The sequence below is a fragment of the Echinops telfairi genome, unplaced genomic scaffold (assembly GCF_000313985.2).
Source record: "Echinops telfairi isolate 266 unplaced genomic scaffold, ASM31398v2 ScPeMD7_2573;HRSCAF=3158, whole genome shotgun sequence".
NCBI lineage: Eukaryota > Metazoa > Chordata > Mammalia > Afrosoricida > Tenrecidae > Echinops > Echinops telfairi.
Window position 1 is genome coordinate 16,239,819 of NW_022106471.1, and position 20,465 is coordinate 16,260,283.

The 20,465-nt window shown below is 38.1% G+C and overlaps 1 protein-coding gene across 5 annotated transcripts in view; it reads left to right on the forward strand.

Annotated features, from left to right (window-relative positions):
* PPP4R3B (protein phosphatase 4 regulatory subunit 3B) overlaps positions 1-20,465 on the forward strand; it is a 71,449-nt gene that overhangs the window by 31,865 nt on the left and 19,119 nt on the right. For 2 of the 5 annotated variants that reach the window (XM_045294070.1, XM_045294071.1), the window contains exons 8-11: positions 10,333-10,464; positions 13,818-13,920; positions 15,906-15,950; positions 17,628-17,786. In XM_045294070.1, the coding sequence (XP_045150005.1) occupies positions 10,333-10,464; positions 13,818-13,920; positions 15,906-15,950; positions 17,628-17,786 (439 nt within the window). The remainder of the gene's footprint in view (positions 1-10,332; positions 10,465-13,817; positions 13,921-15,905; positions 15,951-17,627; positions 17,787-20,465) is intronic. The other 3 variants (XM_004710212.3, XM_045294072.1, XM_004710210.2) reach the window with 3 other exon arrangements.

The window sequence follows — 20,465 nt, forward strand, 5'->3', positions numbered from 1 at the left end:
TGCTTCCATGTGGGCTTTGTTGCTTCTGGGCTAGATGGCCGCTTGTTTACTTTCAAGCCTTTAAGTCCCCAGACGCTATAGGTCTCGATAATGTTTCTTCTTCAATTATGCACCTTCCTGGTTTAATTTGATCCATGCATGAGTTACTATTGAATTTTAAAGTGCAATTGTTTTATGTTTTTGTATTTAATCTGGTAATGTTTTCTTAGATTTTCATTTTCTATCTTTGTTAAGTATTCCCAGTATTTTTAAAGCAATTTTATTTTAGAATTAATTGGGTCCAATACAACAGTTTAGGAAGTATGCTTTATTCTATTTTAACATAATAAAATATAAATTGTATTTTAAGTGATATTTTAAAACCCAAGTGATGCTAAATATGGTTTGAAAGAAATGAGCAACCTACTTTGTTAATCATTTTATAATCCCACAGCTGATGATTTTATCTTAGTGCCGCCCTTGACAAAAAAGTAACTTTGAAATTAACACATTCTTGGTTTAATTTAGTTGATGGATAAGACCTAGAGAAGCAATTATTGTTTAATTAAGAAAAGCCATTCTCGGTTTCTTCTTCTATGTGGATTTAGTTGACGCCTCACTTAGATGTTTGCTTATTTGACTACATGTCTCTGAGACTATTCTTTTTGATAGATAGGCACCATCTCTTTTCTTGACCACACTTTGCTGTAGCACCCATATGTACTACAACACCCATATGTTCAGTGATTTCTTCATGAGGGGAAGCAGCGAATAGGGCCGTGTCATAAGAACTAATTGTTAATTGATTGGAGCTAGAGATAAGTGCCAGCCCAGAATCTATTCATGTGTCTATGGTTTATGTACCTTTCTGGTTTGCTTTAGAGCCCTTATTATCATTTTATGATAGAGAACCTTTTCAATTTTCTCCCTGGGGCAAAATGATATTTCTGCTGATAATATCATTAATTTGTCCAATGGTATAGAATTTAACATACCTATTGAGAAAAAGGAATTTATACATCTATAGACCAGCTTCAAGCCACAATCCATGAGTTGTTGAATTGTACAGATTCTTAAATTATTGAGTACTCTACATTGATCATGGGAATTGGTGATAGGGGAAATTTTCTAGTAACGTTCATTCACAAAGGGCAGAACCTTACCTGTCATATTAACACATAAGACTGTAAATCTTACATGAGTAGAAAGTCTCAACTTTCTCCAGAATTTGCCCATAAACCCCTAACCCAAATTCACTGCCATTGAATAAGTTACAAATTCATTTTTTAAAATGATAATCTGCATGTTAAATTCTACTATATTTGGTTGGTGGTGGTACTTTTAAGAGGACAAAAGGAAAATACATATCACATGTATAGGTAACATGATATCCTTTTAAAATGAGTGCATGGCATTCAAATTTTCCTTCTAATATCATGGAGCAGAGTTGATTTGGGAATGTCAACTATAATATTCAAAGTATAGTCAGGAACAAGGAAATATTGACATTTTTAATTATACTCATTGGTTCTATCTAAGCAGGAAGGGTAGATTTAGCAGTAACTGGTATCATTTTCTTAATTCCACATTTAATATGCATTTTTTTGTTTTAATGGCCTTTGAAACATTCATTAAAAGTTACTTTAGAAAGTAGATAAGTAATACAGCTATTACTAAGTTCATATTTTAGTTGATATTATTCACTTAAGAAATTGATGTTTGATCTATGTATTGTGATGAATTGTATGAGCCCCAATTAAAAATAAATAAATAAATCATAAAAAAAAAAAGAAAAGAAATTGATGTTAACTTGTTATATATGATCATAGCATTTGGTTTATTTAGAGGATAGGAATACTTGTTTGGAAATAATAATAATTAAATACTGACAAGCAAGTACCTAATGAAGTTAAATGATGGGTACATGGGAATGACTGTACAGTCTTCAGTAAGTCACCTTGTGAGAATTCAACCATTGAAACCCTGGGGGCACAGTTCTGCTTTTACACAGAGAATCACCAGGAGTCTGAGTCACCTCCACAGTGACTCTCTGTGTTTTCCTAACTTTAATGTATGTAAAATTTTCCCTTTTTTTAAAGATAAACTCAAGCCTTCTGTGTTCCAACTGCACTGCCATTTTACATTAAATTCTTCAGTGGAAATTTTTTTTAAAACATTTTATTAGGGGCTCATACAAGTGTTATCGCAATCCATACACACATCAATTGTGTAAAGCGCATTTGTACATCATTCTCAAAACATTTTCTCTCCACTTAAACCCCTGACATTAGGTCCTCATTTTTCCCCTCCCTCCCCGCTCCCCCCTCCCTCATGAGCCCTTGATAGTTTATAAATTGGTATTTTGTCATATCTTGCCCTGTCCGACGTCTCCCTTCATCCACTTTTCGGTTGTCTGTCCCCCAGGGAGGAGGTCACATATAGTTCCTTGTAATCAGTTCCCTCTTTCCTACCCACTCTCCATTTACCCTCCCAGTATCGCTACTCACACCACTGGTCCTGCAGGGCTCATTCGCCCTGGATTCCCTGTATTTTCAATTCCTATCTGTACCAGTGTACATCCTCTGGTCTAGCAGACTTGCAAAGGTCGAATTCGAGTCATGGTAGTGGGAGCGGGGAGGAAACATTTAGGAACTAGAGGAAAGTTGTATTTCTCATCGTTGTTACATCGCACGCTGACTGGCTCATCTCCTCCCCGAGACCCCTCTGCAAGGGGATCTCCAGTGGCCTACTGATGTGCTTTGGATCTCTGCTCCGCACTCCCCCCATCATTCACTGTGGTAAGATTGTTTGTTCTAATGATGCCTTATACTTGATCCCTTCGACACCTCGTGGTTGCATAGGCTTCTTCGGTGGAATTTAAGGAACTATTGCTCTTCTCTAGCATAATGGGCTGAAGAAAGTATTGATATTGTCAATTTGTAGTGAGCATTAATGTCGCTGCAAAACAAATTTCATAAACATCATCTCCCCCCCCACCCCAGTTCTACAGTCCTTGACCTTCAACAAGTGCTTCAGTTCCTCCTCACTTTGAGCAAGCAAAGTTGTATCATCTGCATGCGCCTAAACTCTCCTCCAATCCTGAAGCTACATTCCTCTTCATATAATCCAGCTTCCCTGATGATTTGCACAGCGTACAGGTTGAACAAGTTTGGTGAGAGGATACCACCCTGACACACACTTTTCCTGACTTTAAACCATGTAGGAAGTATTTCCTTGTTCTCTTTACACAACCGTCCCTTGATCCATATACAGGTTCCACATGAGCACAATGAAGTGTTCTAGAATTTCCATTCTTCCCAAGGTTTATTATGTTCCACACAGTTGAATGCCTTGGCATTGTCAATGAAACAAGTAAATATCTTTCTGGTATTTTCTGCTTTGAGCCAAGATCCATCTGACATCAGCAGTGATATCCCTTGGTCCATGTCCTCTTCTAAATCCAGCCGTAACTTCTGGCAGGTCCCTGTCAGTATCCTACTGCAATTGCTGGGGGATCTTAATCACAATTTTACTTAAGTGCAATATCAGTGGTCTCCTATGGTTTGGGCATTCTGTAGGATCACCTGACTCTGTAATGCACCCAAATATGGATCTCTTTGAGTCAGCTGGCCAAGCAGCTGTCTTCCGAATTTACTGATACAGATGAATGAGTGTTTCCAGTGCTTCTTCAGCTTTTTGAAACAATTCAGTGGGTATTCCATCAATTCCCGCATCCTTGTTTTTGGCAAATGCATTCAGTGCAGCTCAAACTTCTTCCTTCAGCACTATTGGTTCTTGATCATATACTTCCTCCTGAAATAGTAGAATCTTGACTAGTTCTTTTTGGTACAGTGATTCTGTGTATTCCTTCCATATCCTCTTGATGTTTCCTGCATCATTTCAATATTTTGCTTACAGAATCTTTCAGGATTGCAAATTGTGGCTTCAGGTTTGTTTGTTTTTTAATTGGGGGCTCTTACACCTCTTAGAATAATCCATATATCAATTTTATCAAGCACATTTGTACAAAAGTTGCCATCATCATTTCCAAACTTTTTCTTTCTACTTGAACCCTTGGTATCTGCTCGCTTTTTTCCCTCCCCACCCCTCACCCTCCCACTCTTGTGACCCTTTGATAAATTATAAATTATTATTTTCATATCTTATACTGTCCACTGTTTCCTTTCACCCATATTCTGTTGTTCGTCTCCCTTGGGTGGGGGGGGGGTGTTTATATGTTGATCATTGCAATCGGTGCCCCTTCCCCCCCCCCTCCCGCTTTCCCCTACCGTCATGGTATGGCTACTCCCATTATTGATCCTAAAGGGTTTATCTATCCTAGATTCCAGATGCTTGAATTTTTTTATTGAGTCCTTACAGTTTCAGATGTGCTCCGCGTCTTCTTCCCTTTTGGTTCTCTAGTTGTAGGTCATTGAACATTTCTTTTTTTTTTTTGAACATTTCATTATAATATTTGGCTTTGGCTTTCCAGCTGCCTTTTGAAATTTTCTATTCAGCTCTTTGACTTCATCAGTTCTTCCATTTGCTTTAGCTACTTTACAATTAAGAGCAAGTTTCAGGGTCTCTCCTGACATCCACTTTTATTGTCCCTTTCCTTCCTGTCTCTTTACTGACCTTTTGCTTTCTTCATGAAGGATGGTCTTGATGTCCTCCCACAGCTCCTCAGGTCTTCTGTCATTAGTGTCCAGTTTGTCAAGTCTGTACCTGAGATGTTCTCAAAATTCAGATGAGAGAAAAATCAAGTTCGTATTTTGTCTCTTGTGGACTTGTTTTAATATTCTTCCGCTTCATCCTGAACTTAAATATGAGCAATTGATGGTCTTTTCCACAGTCAGTCCCTGGTCTGGTTTCATGGAGCTTGCTGATACTGAGTTTCATGTGTAAGTGCATACAACTTCTTAAACAGAATGCAAGTAAGTCGCATTATTTTGGGCAATATTACAAAATTCTTCAGTCTACCTAAATGTACTATCAGAATAAAAATACATGCATTTTTTTAATGGTATGAGGTTAGGCTGTGATAAAGCCAAACAGGAGCATCATTTTCTCTAAAACTTTGGTTTAGGACTACTCAACCTATATCAAGCATCTCCCAAATATTGTGGCTGTATTCAATTGAGTGATACTAGTTAGATGAAAGGTAGACCAACATTTCTTTATGGGCCAGATAATAAGTATGACTTTGTATAGACAGCTTCTTAAACATTGCAGCATGAACTGGCCATAAATGGTTTGGAAATGAATGATGTGACTGTAGTCCAGTAAAACTCACTGTAAAGCATTATTTCAAATAGTGAGCAGCCATCTAGGTGGTTTTGTAGTTTGTTGACCCCTGGTTTAGACTCTTTCACAGAGCAGGTAAACAGTGACATTTGAAAACGAGTTCTGAATCAAAGGTTATAATTGAAAGAACCTATCGCGGCAATTTTAAAAAGCAAAACAGGAGACCACAGGAATAAGCAGACATTAGTGAGAAGGAGGTCAGTAAGACCTGTTAAGAGTATAAATTTATGTGGCTGTTCTGTACAACAGTGATGTTCAGCCTTGTTATAAATAAACCAAGGTTACAAAAAGGCATGTTGGACCGCCTAGGTGCTTTCCAGCACAGTCAGCTGCATAGCTTCTTCATTCTGCTAACACTACGTGAGTGTGAGTTTTATCGCCTGGGTGACGTCAGAAAAGCAAGTTGAGGAAAGAACGTTGGTTTATGCTTAAGGTGCATTTCTTTAGTGCCAGTGAGAAATAAAACGAGCGACACTTCAGAGAGCTAATGTGACATTTGGGAGAATGTCTGCTCCTTATTGACCTGGTGGAGAACTTGGGTTGGCTGTGGAAGAGCCCGTAAGGCAAAACTGTGATCGGAGCCCAGGTCTTGGACTTTGATAATCTTCTACTCGGCAGGTCTTGTAAACAACTGAATTCTTGATTATGATGCTCGACTATCAATTATACTACTTGGGAATTATTTGGTCATTGTTCCGGAAGCATATTCTCGTTACTTTTGAGTGGAGACCCATTTTTAATTGTGTCTTGAGCTGAGTACCTCAAAGGAAGACTATCTTGCTGCTTTAGAGTGGAAATTGACATGCACCAGAGACTTCTCTTTCGTTTCTTAGCTCTTTGCCTATCACTTGGCTGATGTACAGTGCCTGGTCAGCCATAGTCTCATATATTTTGTTCATTTGGGGATTGTTTTTGTTAAAGGGTAAATCCAGTTCTGGTCACTCCATCTTTCCAAAATCAGAAGTCTGGCTTGATAGGTTATGTCTTTTGAATTTCTGTTTTGTTGTTGAGAATATACACAGCAATATACACAAATTAAAATTTTCTACATGTAGAAATCCAGTGATATTAATTATATATTCAAGTACAGCCATTCATACCCTCTTTGTTGAGTCCTTCATTACCATAACTCACTATGCGCTTATGTGTCCTATCTAATCTTTCCTGTTGCCCTTGTCGATTTGATCACCTGTAGATAGTTTTTAAAAGAGCACAATGGGCAAGGCAGACATTCTTTACTAATCTGTGAACTGTTGTTTGGTTCTAGAGCTTCAGGAGGGTTTTTGCTTTAGGACTTAAAGATTATCGCAGGGCAATAGCTTTGGGTTTTCATCAAGCCTCTATGACTCCAGAAAGTATAGGTCCATGAGAATTTAAAATTCTATTCTGTATTTTCCACATTGGGTCCGATTCTTCTATAAAATCTTTAATCAAAATGTTCAGTAATGGTAACCTAGCATCACCCAATTGTTTTAGCTCATCCCAGCAAAGGAGTGCCTTTGACTCGATCCAGGAGATCAGCTTTCTGCTCTTCGCCACTCTTCTCTGCTCTCTGTTGCTCATGGTGACTAGAAACCAATCATTATGCCTTGGGTGGCCACATCCAAGTGTTGTGTTTTGCTTTCAACAGTTTTATTGACAAATAATTCATATACCATGCAGTTCAGTGGTTTGAATATATTAAGGGATAGGCAGTCAACGCCACAATCAATTTTAGAACGTTTTCTTTATTTTTGTACTCATTGTTAAAGAAAATCGTATCAAAACCCCAGCAGTAATAGCAAGCTAAAACACAGAAAACCTTCAAAGGCAGAAAATAAAAACTAGATTGTTAGAGGTGGGCCAAAGGGGGAAAATGATAACGTGTTAAGATTTAACCTAACTGTATCTGGATTAATTCACTTTCTAATAACACTCTGTCTGAGAGGAAGGCTTTTCACATCCATGTTCAAAGGTTCCAGGGAATCCAGTGGAGGTCTGAACCCCAGGGGAGACTTTACAAATCGATTTTGGGCTTTCACTGTCATACATAACCTTCTGTAAACTGGACCCTTAGAATTTAGGCTTTAGTACAATTCTTTTCTGGTCTTAACAAGTTTGGGGGGTGTTGTTTGTTGTTGTTATTTGGATTTTTGTGTGTTTTATTTTTACCTCCGGCACTACGCAACAAACTAGGACGTAGGAATGCACAAAACACTTTTATTCGGCCAGTTAACTGGAGTGTCCCATGATACCATGCCCTTTAAAACTCCAATCTGTAGAACCAAATCTTTTGAGAGGCTTGGTTGTGCATAAGAAGCTTTGCTATATATTTTTAAAGGAAATCTTACCGTGAATGACAGGTCCTGATTTGGGAATAGATACTTTGTAGATTCATGTATTTTACATTATTTTATTTCATCATTATTCCTGTCTTATTAGCAAAAGACTCAGCACATTAATAGTCAATAGACAGAAGTGGAGGTTAGAAGCCACATCGACATCTAGATATCATGCGTGTGGTAATTGGCATGCCAATTATTGTTCGTTTTCATCGCTGTCCCCTTTGTCTGTCTTTTGTTTTTTTCTTGTTTGTGTGACTCCTTTCCCTGTGCCTTTCTGCGTCAGTGAAGCTATAATAATAAGCTAGAGGAGCACCATTCGGTAGACTTTATCGTCTCTTTGAATTTTAACAAATATTATTTTTCTCCTGCCCAATCTGGTAATCATTTGTTGCTTCTTTCAGCAGTTAAACACTTAAAAATGTGGCCAATTTGCCTGAATTATAACTGTGTTATGAACAGCTATCATATTAGGCAGCTATCATATTAGGCCTAGAGGACTGAACATTTACATTACCCATCTGAGGATTGGACCTTTTATCTCATGCCTGTTCGCCCTTGTAGCAAAATAAATCTTGATCAGGTCTCTATTTTAGAAAATAGGACAGATACGTGGAGAAAGAAAACCAGTCAAAACTTTATCCTGATAAGAAACAAGAAAGGACTAAAAGGAAAATAGAAGTGATTGTATTGTTTAGGAGCCGTTTGGCTGCATATACTAGAAAACCCAACTCAATTGTTGTACCAAATAAGATGCCAAAAATATCGAAACATTGCCATTGAGTAGATTCCAACTCAGAACTCTTGTTCCGTGAAGTGGAACTGCCCTAGAGTTGCCAGTGCTGTCATCTTTAGTGGCCTGTCTGCCCCGTCTTTTGTTATGGAATGCCGGGTCTGTTTGTTGTCCTTTTGGTTAGCAGTCAAGGGCCTTAACCACAGTGTCATCCGGACTTCTTCCTTGCCAAGTGTCATCAGGTGCCGTGTCGTTGGTTCTAGCACACAGTCCTCTTTTGTATGTGCAACAGGATGAAAAGCTGCCCCCTCCTATGCTGTGCTCACACTCTTTGCTGTATTTGAGCTGTTGTTGTAGCTGGTCTGTCAGTCTATCCAGTCAAGAGTCTACCTCTTTTTCACTGATCCGCTCCTGTACACCAAGCATGATAGATAGTCTTTCCATACTCATTTCGAAGGAACATAGGAACAGACACACAAAGGCAAAGCCATTGCCGTCTAGGCAGTTCAGACTCATAGTGGCTCTACAGGACAATAGAACTGCTCCTTTGGGTTTCTAAGACTTTAAATCTCTATGGAAGCAGACAACCTCGTTTTTCTCCCTCGGAGTGGCTGGTAGGTTCAAACCACTAACTTTGAAGCCAGAAATTCAATATGTAATGCACTATGCCACCAAAGCGTCATGAGGCACATAGCCCTAACTAGCCTAACTGCTTCAAATAGTATCCATTGTCTTCAAAAGCCTCAGTTCCTTCTCTCAGCATTGTTAACTGTGGCTACATGTCAGAACCTAAATGAGCTTCTCAGGAGAATGGTGTGTTTGGAGGAAGAAGTATTTTAAGTTTAGGAGTGATCAACATAAACTGTAACAAAAGTGCCTTATACTGAGGCTTTTTATTCCTGCAGAACTCTCCCAACTTAAGATACTTGTCTTCATGCCATGCAGTCAGTGCCTTATTTCATTTCCATTTCACTGCCATTTTTCTATCACCAAAAATAATCATTTTCAAATCCAGAGTTAGTGTCAATGTTTTTTTTTTCTTTATGGACAATCACTTTCTAACATTTTAAGCTTAGATTTCCTACTTAAACAATATAAGTAGTAGGCAGATTATCTGTAGGGCTTTCTCTCAAGATCCAAGACCATTTACTAAAGAAATACTTTATTTGACATTTCACACCCCAAAACCAAACTCACTATCATCCAGTCAATTCCGGGTCGTTCTGAAGCAGTATAGGCTTCCCAGGACCCAAATCTCTATGGAAGCACGTAGCCTCGCCTTTTCCCTTGGAATTGCTGGTAGATTTGAAATGCCAACCTTGCAGTTCCAACACTTTCCCAGCAGCACCACCTCTCACTGCCATGGAGTCGGTGCTGGCACATAGCGAGTCTCTGCGGGCTTCTGAGACTAACCTTACAGGAGTAGAAACCCAGTCTTCATCGCGAGGAGCTGCTGGTAGTTTCAAACTGGCGACCGTGCGGATTGTAGCCCGACACGTAACCACTACGCCACCAGGGCTCCTTATTTGACTTTAGATCATTACATATCACAATGTTTTCACCCTCACCTTCTGTGGAGAGTTATATACTAGGTCATTTTTCTCATTTTTTTCTGTGAAAGATTTTCTAGCTCAGGCCTAGGATAATCTCTGCCTTTGGGTGTGATCTTGCTTATTAGTGAACTTCTAGATTCATGCCTAAGGCTTAAACTTAGAATGAAAATCTGTTAGAGCATCCAGAGAGCAAGAATTGCTGGTAAGTTTCCCACTTTCCTGTGTTGATAGTATTGTAAGCGTGTTCATGCTCTCCTTTTTTTTAGTTTTTGTTCATTTGAGCAGGTGGGTTTTTCCACTCTAGTTTTCATAGAACTTTGAAAAACTATAGGGAAAAAAATTCTGTTCAGCTCTCCATTCCTCTTTATGTAGCTTTTTCATTTGGTGTTTCCATCTTGTTTGATAGCCAAAGTAGATCTAATGAGAATATGTTTTCTTTCAGGATATCCTTCTCATTAATGTAATAATTGAACAAATGATCTGTGATACTGATCCTGAGCTAGGAGGTGCTGTTCAATTAATGGGACTTCTACGAACTCTAATTGATCCAGAGAACATGCTGGCTACTAATAATGTAAGAAATTACTCTGAGATAAACACATTTTTATTTAGTCAGTTTTAGATGATTTTATGGTACAACTTTGAAAAACAGTGAATACTTTATTTTCAGCAACATAAAAAGCGACTGCACATAAGGGCTTCTTCTCTGGATGGCACACACAGAAACCAAAATGACTACTCCTATGGGGGTGGGGTATACAAAGGAGAAGCGGCGGCTTAGTGGAAGAGACCATCAATTGCTCGTATATAACTTCAGGTTAAAGCTGAAGAAAACTAAAATAAGTCCACAAGAGCCCATTTGACTGTGAGTCTGCCCCACCTGCATTTCAGGAACATGTGAAGAACATATTGGATGCATTGAACACTAATGACAGAAGACCTGATGATCCGTGGGAGGACATGAAGAACACCATTCATCAAGAAAGCAAAAGGTCGTTATAAAAAGACAGGAGACTAAAAAGGTTAAAGTGCATGTCAGAACGAACCCTGAAGCTTGCTCTTAATGGTAGAGTAGCTAAAGAAAATGGAAGAAGTGATCAAAGAGCTGAATAGAAAATTTCAAAGGGCAGCTGGAGAAGACCAAACTAAATATGATAATGAAATGTGCAAAGACCTGTGCATGAAAAATCAAAAGGGGAGAAACATTCTCACATATCTTAAACTGAACGAACTCCAGGGAAAAAATGAGCTTCAATTTCCAAAAGTGAAAGATTCTATGGGTAAAATTTTGAGTGATGCAGGAAGTATTCAGCGAAGAAAGTAGGAAAACACAGGGTCACTGGACCAAAAGAACTAGTCAAGATACCATCATTTAGGAGGTGGCATATGATCAAGAGCCAATGTTACTGAAGGAAGAAGTCCAAGCTGCACTGAAAGCATTAACCAAAAACAAGACTCCAGGAGTTGACGAAATACCCATTGAAGTGTTTCAGAAAGCTGAAGAAGCACTGGCAGCACTTACTCATCTCTGCCGGGAAATTTGGAAGACAGGTACTCAGCCAACTGACTGGACGAGATCCCTATTTGTATTCATTCCAAAGAAAGGTGGCCTAACAGAATGCTCAAATTATAGTATAATATTGGTATCACATGTAAGTCAAATTTTTCAGAAGATCACCCGACAATGGTTGCAGCAGTACTTTGGCAGGGAACGGCCGGAGACTCAGGCAGGGTTCTGAAGAGGACATTGCTGGTGTCTTTGGGTTGCTTCCTTCTCATAAGGACAGCAGAAGGAAATGCTGCAGAGTCGTGCGCCACCCTCACAATGGTTGCTATGCCTGAGCCCATTCTTCCAGCCCCTGTGTCAGTCTGTCTCCTTGAGGACCTTCCTCTTTCCTGGTGCCCCTCCACCTTACCAAACACGATGTCCTCCAAGGACCAGTCTCTTCTGATAATATGTCCAAAATATGGAAGACTAAGTCTTGCCATCTTTGCCTCCAAGGAGCACTCTGGCCATACTTCTTCCTAGACAAACTTGTTTGTCTTTTAGGCAGACTATTTTCACTGTTCTTCTCCAGCACCACAACTCATAGGTACCGATTCTCCTTGGTCTTCCATATTTAATGTTCACTTTCCCATGTATGTGAGGCAACTGGAAATCTATGGCTTGCATCAGGCACACCTTAGTCCTCAAAGTAGCACTCTTACTTTTCAGTACGCTAAAGCAGCAGTTCTCACCCTGTGGGTCGTGACCCCTTTGCAGGTTGTACAACCCTTTTACAGGGGTCGCCCGATTCAAAACAGTAGCAACAAAAATAATTTTACGGTTGGGGTCACCACAACATAAGGAACTGTGTTAAAGGGTTGCAGCATTAGAAAGGTTGAAAAACCACTGCTCTAAAGAGTTCTTGTGCAGCAGATTTACCTAATGCAAAGCATCTTTTAATCTGTTGACGCTGCTTCCATGAGCATTGATTGTGGATCCAAGCAAGAAAATATCCTTGATGACTTCAAGGACTCAGAACAAGGGATATCATTGCTGCTGTCAGATGTATCTTAGCTGAAAGCAAAGAACCAGAAATACATGTGCTTTCTTGACTGCGCCAAGGCATTCCACTGTGTAGACCCTAATAATCTGGACAACCTTGAGGAGAGTGGTTATTCCCGAACAAGGGCATACTGCATGGTTTAAAATCATGAAAGGTGTATCGTCAGGGTTGTATCCTCTCAACATATCATCATAGAAGCTGGCGCATGTGAAGAGGAATGTGGCATCGGGATGGGAGGAAGGCTTATGAACAGCCTGCCATATACTGATGACACGGCCGGCCGTGCTTGCTGATGGTGCGGTGCGGAGGACCTGAAGCCTTCAATATAGATTGAAGGTAATGTAAGAAGACCAAAACTACCAAAAAAAAAAAAGACCAAAATTTTCACAACTGGGCCAGTAGGTAGCATCATGATAAATGGAGAAAGAGTTGAAATTGTCAAGGATTTTGTCTTTCTTGGATCTACAATCAGTGTTCATGGAAGCAGCAGGCAAGAGATCAAAAGGTGGGGTTGCATTGGGTAAATCTCCCTAAGATCTCTTTGGAGTGTTGAAAAACAAGGATGGTACTTTGAGGACTAAGGTACTCCTGACCGATTCCATGGTATTTTAAATTGCCTTGTATGCATGTGAAAATTGGAAACTGAAGAAAACAGAAGAATAATTAATACATTTGAATTGTGCTGCAAAAAAAACATTGAAAGTATCGTGGACTACCAGTGTGACGAACAGATCTGTCTTACAGCAACAGCCAGAGTGCTTTCAGAGGCTGGGGTGGTGATGCTTCATCTTACGTACTTTGGATATGTTGTCAGAAGAGACTGGTTGCTTGAGAAGCACACCGCGTTTGGTAAGGTAGAGGGCAGCCAAAGAGGAAAGGACTTCAAGGGTTGATTGACACTGGCTGCAACAGTGGGCTCAAGCACAGGGACAGTTGTGGAAGTGGCTCAGGGCGGTGCAGTGTTCTGCTCTGTTGTGCATACGATTGCTGTAGTTCGGAAATGACTCGAGGGCACCTAACAACAGCAGGAACATGTAGAAATACAAATTTTGAGCAGTTAAATTGCCATTGTATAGCTTGATTTTTTTTTCGTGTTTTTTGATTCCTTCATTGCATTTCAGATCACAAACATGAAAACTATTTTGACTATTTGAAAAATTTTATAATATAATCTGATCCTTTTCTTGTTCAATTTTGTTTAATATATAACCTGAAATATTTCAATTCTACAAAAATAAAATTGAGGTGCATATAACCAATTTTTAAATTCTTGGACAGTATCTTAAATTATCTGTTGTTTGTGTATGATCTATACTGCTAATTTTTGAAATTGTTAATTACAAAGATAATAGTATTTTTACAATTCTGTATATTGCAGAAAACTGAAAAAAGTGAATTTCTCAACTTCTTCTACAACCATTGTATGCATGTCCTCACGGCACCACTTTTGGCCAATACTTCAGAGGACAAATGTGAAAAAGGTAAGGTCTCTTTATCGCCTTAGGATTTTTCCTTTTAAAAGAAGGGTGAAATATCAATATACTTAACTATTTGTTTGTTACCTTATATGACAGAGAAATTACTACTGAAAATTTCAACTGCAATATAAAAAATCATGATTTCCTCCTGTGTGTGTGTGTGTGTGTGTCCTTTGAAAAAAATGATACAGAAAATGTGACAAAAAGGTGCAAGAGAAAGAGACTTCCAAAATTGGTAGAATGAGTAGAGGTGAGGCAAAACTGTGAGCATCATGACTGCATTAGAAACTTGGAGGAAGCCAACATTTAATGGAATAATTTGTCAATATAGTAAAAATCGTTTTACATCACATCAGGATCTGAAGTTGATTGGCTTAGCTAAAGTTAAAATAGACAATGACTTTTTAAAAATTCTTGCAGCCATTCTAAATGCACAGTCATTATGCCAATATTGTATATACAGGAAAGTTTTTTTAAATGTTTGTTGATTGTATTTTTGTATAATTTTTCTTGTGTACATTAAACCTATAATTAATTCATCAGCTGTAATTTCTGGCATTACTTTGGAAAAAACTTTTTTTTTTTTTGGAAAAAATATTTTTGAAGCAATCTGAATACAGAATCTCATCAGCGTTTTAAGTGTTCCCCTCAGGTTTTCAGAGTTGTGTGTATAATTGGGCAGTTCTTTTGAATTCTGTGATGGTTAACTTAACCATAGATGTTTCTGATCTCTTAAATTGCACCAGTCTATGACATGTAAGTCGCATGCTCACTAACATAAACAGAGGACTCTGCAAAGCATTCAGTAAACTAGTGAAGTCAAGGATGTGTGGGTGGGGGCACACTAGCACCTCCGCGCTTGGTTGTAATTTATGACCAGAGCTGTTTTTTAAGGTACTGTTTATACTTTTGCCTAGATTTTTACTCACTTGAACTCCTGAGTGATACTGTCTTATCTGTGTCTGGGGGAGTTTAGCTATTTTGTAATGCACATCTGAGTTGTTTCCAGAGTTTTACTGCAGCAACAATACTCCAATATATACTCTTGTACTGTTTTCCTGTGCCAGTGTACCTATACTTGCTCGTGGGTATGTGCCCTGATATCAGAACTTATGTGTATCGTTATTTTATTTGAAAATAAGAACACAATATATATTAGCATTATCTCTTTTTAAAATTTATTGGTGTTTAATTCACATACCATACAACTTTATTGTTCAACTATATTAAGAAAGGTTGTGCAATCACCACCACAATCAGTTTCAGAATGTGTTCTTCTTGTACTCATTACTATTAGCTCCCCATTTCTCCCCAACCTTGCCAGCCGTGCCTGTACCCTTAGGTAATTATTAATCCAGCTCCTGTCTCTAGATTTATTTATCCAGAATGTCATGTACATAAAATCATACAGAACACAAACCAAAAAAATGACTAGACAAAACATGGAAAAAAAACCCATTGAAAAGGAAGCAGAAAATATTAAAAACTGAAACAGCTTTAAAGTGGGTCAAAAGGGAGATCAATTGATAAGGTATTCCATTTTAACCTAATTGCGTCTTCCATAATCGACTTTACAGTGTCCTCTGTCTGAAGCAAGGCTGTTCACATCCTTGGACTCTGTTCAGAGTGAATTCACTATGGATTCATCTATTTGTGAACCCTGCAACTAGATTTGCGGCTTCCACCATCATCCATAGCCTTCTGCAAATTGACTGTTCACATTTTAAGCTCTGATACCATTCTCTCCTTCCAACCTTTATCTTTGGATGTTGTCTCACTTATATTAGAATCTTTATGCTATATTGTTTTTAATTATTCCACATGTATACTCAGTTTGGTAACAGTTTTCAGATAAATATATGATTGAAGCAACTAACTCTCAGTGGTCATTATGAGAGTAAAATGAGATAATGATTGAAGATATGCTTTATATATTGTAAAATGTCAGGGAAATATGAGATACTATTAATGAAACTTTTTTTTTGCAGTAGATAATATAGTGGGAGCTAACAAAAACAACACAATTTGTCCAGGTAAGTATCAGCTCATATCTTATGAATTAAAGTACACGATGAGTTTTTTTCCTACTCGGTATAATGCATGGTACATTTTTAAACAACTAAGAAAAGCATAATTTCAACATAAAAACAAAATTCAAGAATAGATTTATATACTTATTTAAATTTTTCCATTTTCTCTAATAGGAAACCAAAAAATTCCAGTTGGAATTTTGGTTTTTGGTTTTCTGTAAATCTCTACCCTGTTTTCTTAACACTCTTTTGGAAAAGCATTTGAAAGTTTCAGGTAGAGCTTGTTCTTATTGTCTTATTGATAGCTGTAGTAAACTAAGATGAAGATCATCAGGAACCAATCTAATGACAATATTAGACTTAGATAAGGTTTTTGAGTCTGATCTAAACACTGTTGTTTCTTTCTGGAGCATACGTACCAATTGTGGTCCTTGACATATTGAAAATGTGCATTCTGTGCTCAGTTAGCATCCTTTTTCTGTGAGGCCCATCATAAGCTCAAGACAGCTCATTTCTCCCAGCCAACCAGCTGTACAACAAGGAAGCTATGTAGAGATCGAGCTGGTTAATGATATAATGGCAAGTTTTGTGTAATAATTTTGGGCAGTGAAAACAATACATTTAATTAATATTTTAGATCACTGTTTTATAAATAAGTTTAAAAATATATAAATGATATTTGTCAATTGATGAGAAATTGTTTTCAGTTGTGAGAGCCTAGTTCAAATATTGGCTATGTTGTTGACTTTTTCAAAGTGGTCCAGAGCAAGTAAAACTCTACTTGCATTTAAAGTTGAAAAAAATTGAAATTATCAGAATTGTACTATATTCTGTAGTCATTCTGTTATTTAAAACAATGCCCGATTTAATCCCACTAACGTCATATTCCACAAAATATCGATACCATGTGTGTTCCTGTTGAGTAAGTACAGTGAAGGGAACTCTGTGATGTCAGGGAATATTTCTATTCTTTAAGGCTGTTATTTCATGATTTAGTTCAGTATGCTTTTTCTTGTGGCTGATTATTACGATTGTGTGTTAAAAATCTGACGTTGAAAATACCATGATGTGGGGTAGAAAGGGAACCAATCACAAGAATCTACATATAACCCCCCTCCCTGGGGGACAGACAACAGAAAAGAGGGGTGAAGGGAGATGTCAGACATTGTGATACTGACAAAATAATAATTCATAAATGATGAAGGGTTCCTGAGGGAGGGGGCCAGGAAGGGAGAGGGAAAATGAGGAGCTGATACCAAGGGCTCAAGTAGAAAGAAAATGTTTTGAGAATGATGATGGCAACAAATGTACAAATGTGCTCGACACGATGGATGGATGGGTTGTGATAAGAGTTGTACCGACCCCCAATAAAATGATTTTTAAAATGAAAGAAAAAAAAATACCTTGATGTAATCGATACAACTAGGTTTTATTTCATGTCTTTAAACTTCAATTGAATTTTTCTAACAATATTATTAAATAATTTCATACAAACGTGAGTCTTGGACATTATTTTTATTAATTATAATTTGTCATTCTTCTAGAGAAGGCTTCCTAATGAAAAGTTTGAAATGCATGGTATTCCTAATGAATAGAAAAATGGGGATATAAGCTTTGTTTATACACATACCATCTTAGCTGTATTATCATTTATTTGTATGTGATAACTTTCTTTTATAGATAATTACCAAACAGCACAACTACTTGCCTTAATTTTAGAGTTACTCACATTTTGTGTGGAACATCACACATATCACATAAAAAACTATATTATGAACAAAGATTTACTGAGAAGAGTCTTGGTCTTGATGAATTCAAAGCACACTTTCCTGGCATTGTGTAAGTAACAATATATTGAACTGTCTTATAAAATGTTTATAGAACAATGTTTTTAATCCAGATAAATGCCAAAGTTGCTCATGATTTTTTTAAGCAATGTGTATGCTATTTAAAAGGCTTATGAGAAAGTACTAAAATTTTCTGTTGTATTTAAAAGTCAAAAGTATTGAGATATAGGGTTTCCAGCTCCACGTTTTGTTCCCATTTTCATTCCATTGGCTTAATTTTATTTGTCATATAACACCATGTGCAGTGACATAATTCCATCAGGAGAGCCAGTCCTGCCTTCTAAATATGCTTTATCAAACTCTTATTTAGCAGTGACTCTTGATATGTTTTACATGTATGGGCCTTGAAATCTTCCTTTGTAATTCATTGAACTTGCAAAATACCCATGGGTAGTCTCTCAAACCACTTGACCAATAATAATTAAATTTAAATCCTGATGCTTATTCTATTGTGGATTTTTGACCAGCTGCAAACTTTCCTTAGTCTTCATACTTTTTCTTCCAAGTAAAGATAAAAGAAATCTTCCTCCGCATGAAAGGCGCCTTGTGATTTTTTTCTGGTCACAAAGATTACAGTTGAAGTTCAAACGTCTTAATTTAATGTGTAGACCAAAGATTACCTCCTGTCTACTTGCGTTTTTTAGTCCCTTTATAGCCATTCCTTTTTCCACAGCAGGTATAGGATTCTTTTATTTTTCAAAATAGGGTCATGCTTCCTCATCTCTCGGCCTCTTTTTTTTGTCATAGATCGCTCAGTATGGTGTTTTCATAGACACAGCCAAGCGGTGTTTCTTCACATGGCTCTCCTATCATTTGATCTTCCATTGGCCAGGGCATAAATTACAAGATTGTTTGCTGTGTTTTGCCACTAAATGACACTTTAATAAATAACCTAACACATGAATCTTTAAGTACTGGTTTGCTTATTTTTAAAGGATGGATTACCAATCATGGGATTGCCAGGACTAAATGTTTGTGCATTTTCAATATACCTTTAGAAGTTTCAATTTAGTAGCACAAAAAAGTTCTCTGTGCTAACAAATATGTCTCTCCCTTTTATGGCTTTTGAGCTTTTTGTCTTAGGAAAATCTTCCCTATCCTCTTACATCATTTTTATGTGCCATCAAGCCTGTTCTGAGTCATAGCAACCCCCTGCACAACAGAACAAAATGCCAACGGTCTTGCGCCATCCTCACAATCGTTCTTATGCTTCCGCCCATTGTTGAGCCACTGTGTCAATCCATCTCTTCGAAGGCCTTCCACTTTTTTGCTGCACTCCACTCCACAACGTGTTCAGATTTTGTAAGACTAAGTCTTGCTCTCCATGCCACTACAGACCATTTGGACTGTCTGACAGGTAACTTCCTCCAAGACAGAGCTGCTTGTTCCTTTGTCAGGACATAGTACTTTCAGTATTCTTCATCAGTCCATGGTTGTTCTTCAGCCTTCCTTATTTAATGTCCAACTTTCCATGTGTATGAGGCTGTTGAAAAGACCATGTCCTGGGGCTGTTACGCCTTAGTCTTCAAAGTTAGATTGCTTCTGTTCAACACTTGTGCAAAGCAATTCCTCTTGAATTGTGTCTTTTCTGGAATAGTAAACCATATGATTTTCTGATTCAAAATGGCCAATAGCTGCCCATGTACAGCTCATTAATGCCTACACTTTCATTTGTTATGCACTCCAATTCATTTTTAACAACTTCAATTATCCTAGATTCAAAACTTCGAACACTCCAAGTTCCCATTATTAATTAAGCTGTTTGCAGCTGTTCTCATTTTGAGTGGTGCCCCATCAGCAAAGGAAGGTCCCAAAGGCTCTCCTACTGCAGACTCGACTCCATCCACGGTGTTGTGGTCAACTCTACTTGGAGAGGCAGTTCTTCCTCAGTCGTGTTTTGGGTCCCCCTGACCTGAGGGGCTCATGAGGGCTCATCTTCTGCCATTGTCTCTGCTAATAGTTCAGTGTTACTCACAGGGTTGTCAGTGCGAATTCCTCTGAGGTGGGAAGCTCAGTCCTTCTCCTGAGTCTCTTCCTGGTCTGGAAGCCCTGCAGGACCTGTTCGCCATGAGCGACCTGTTACTTGAGATAGCAGTGACATCGCTTCCAGCATCACAGCAACACACACGCCTCCGCAGTGCGACACCCTGACGGCCAAGTGGTGGATCTCCTACCAGTCCGTGTCCTTTAACCTTCCATGTCGTTTTTACTCTTGATTTCCCCCCTTAACTCTTCTATATGTAATACAGGTGGAGATAGTTCTTGTATGTGCTATGACGTGAGGGCTGTGTTCTCTTATGGGTGACTAACCCCATGTGCCAGTACCAGTATGGATGAGACGACAGTTTCCATCTTTAATGGAAATTAGCTTTTTCTATGTAGTATGTTTACTTCTGGGTTGTCTGTTCACTAGATGAAATAAATGAGAAGGGTTATCTTATGCCATTTTAGTATCTTTATTGTAGGCTACTGTATCTATCAAGTTCCCTTTGCCTTAGTTGTTATGCAATAACCTCAAAATAATTTTCTCTAGTTCTTCCTGACCACAATAAAGTTAATATTTTTAAATAATTTTATTGGGGGCTCTTACAGATATTCTAACAATCCATACATCGGTTATATCAAGCAAACTTGTATATATGTTGCCATCGTCATTTTCAAAATATTATCT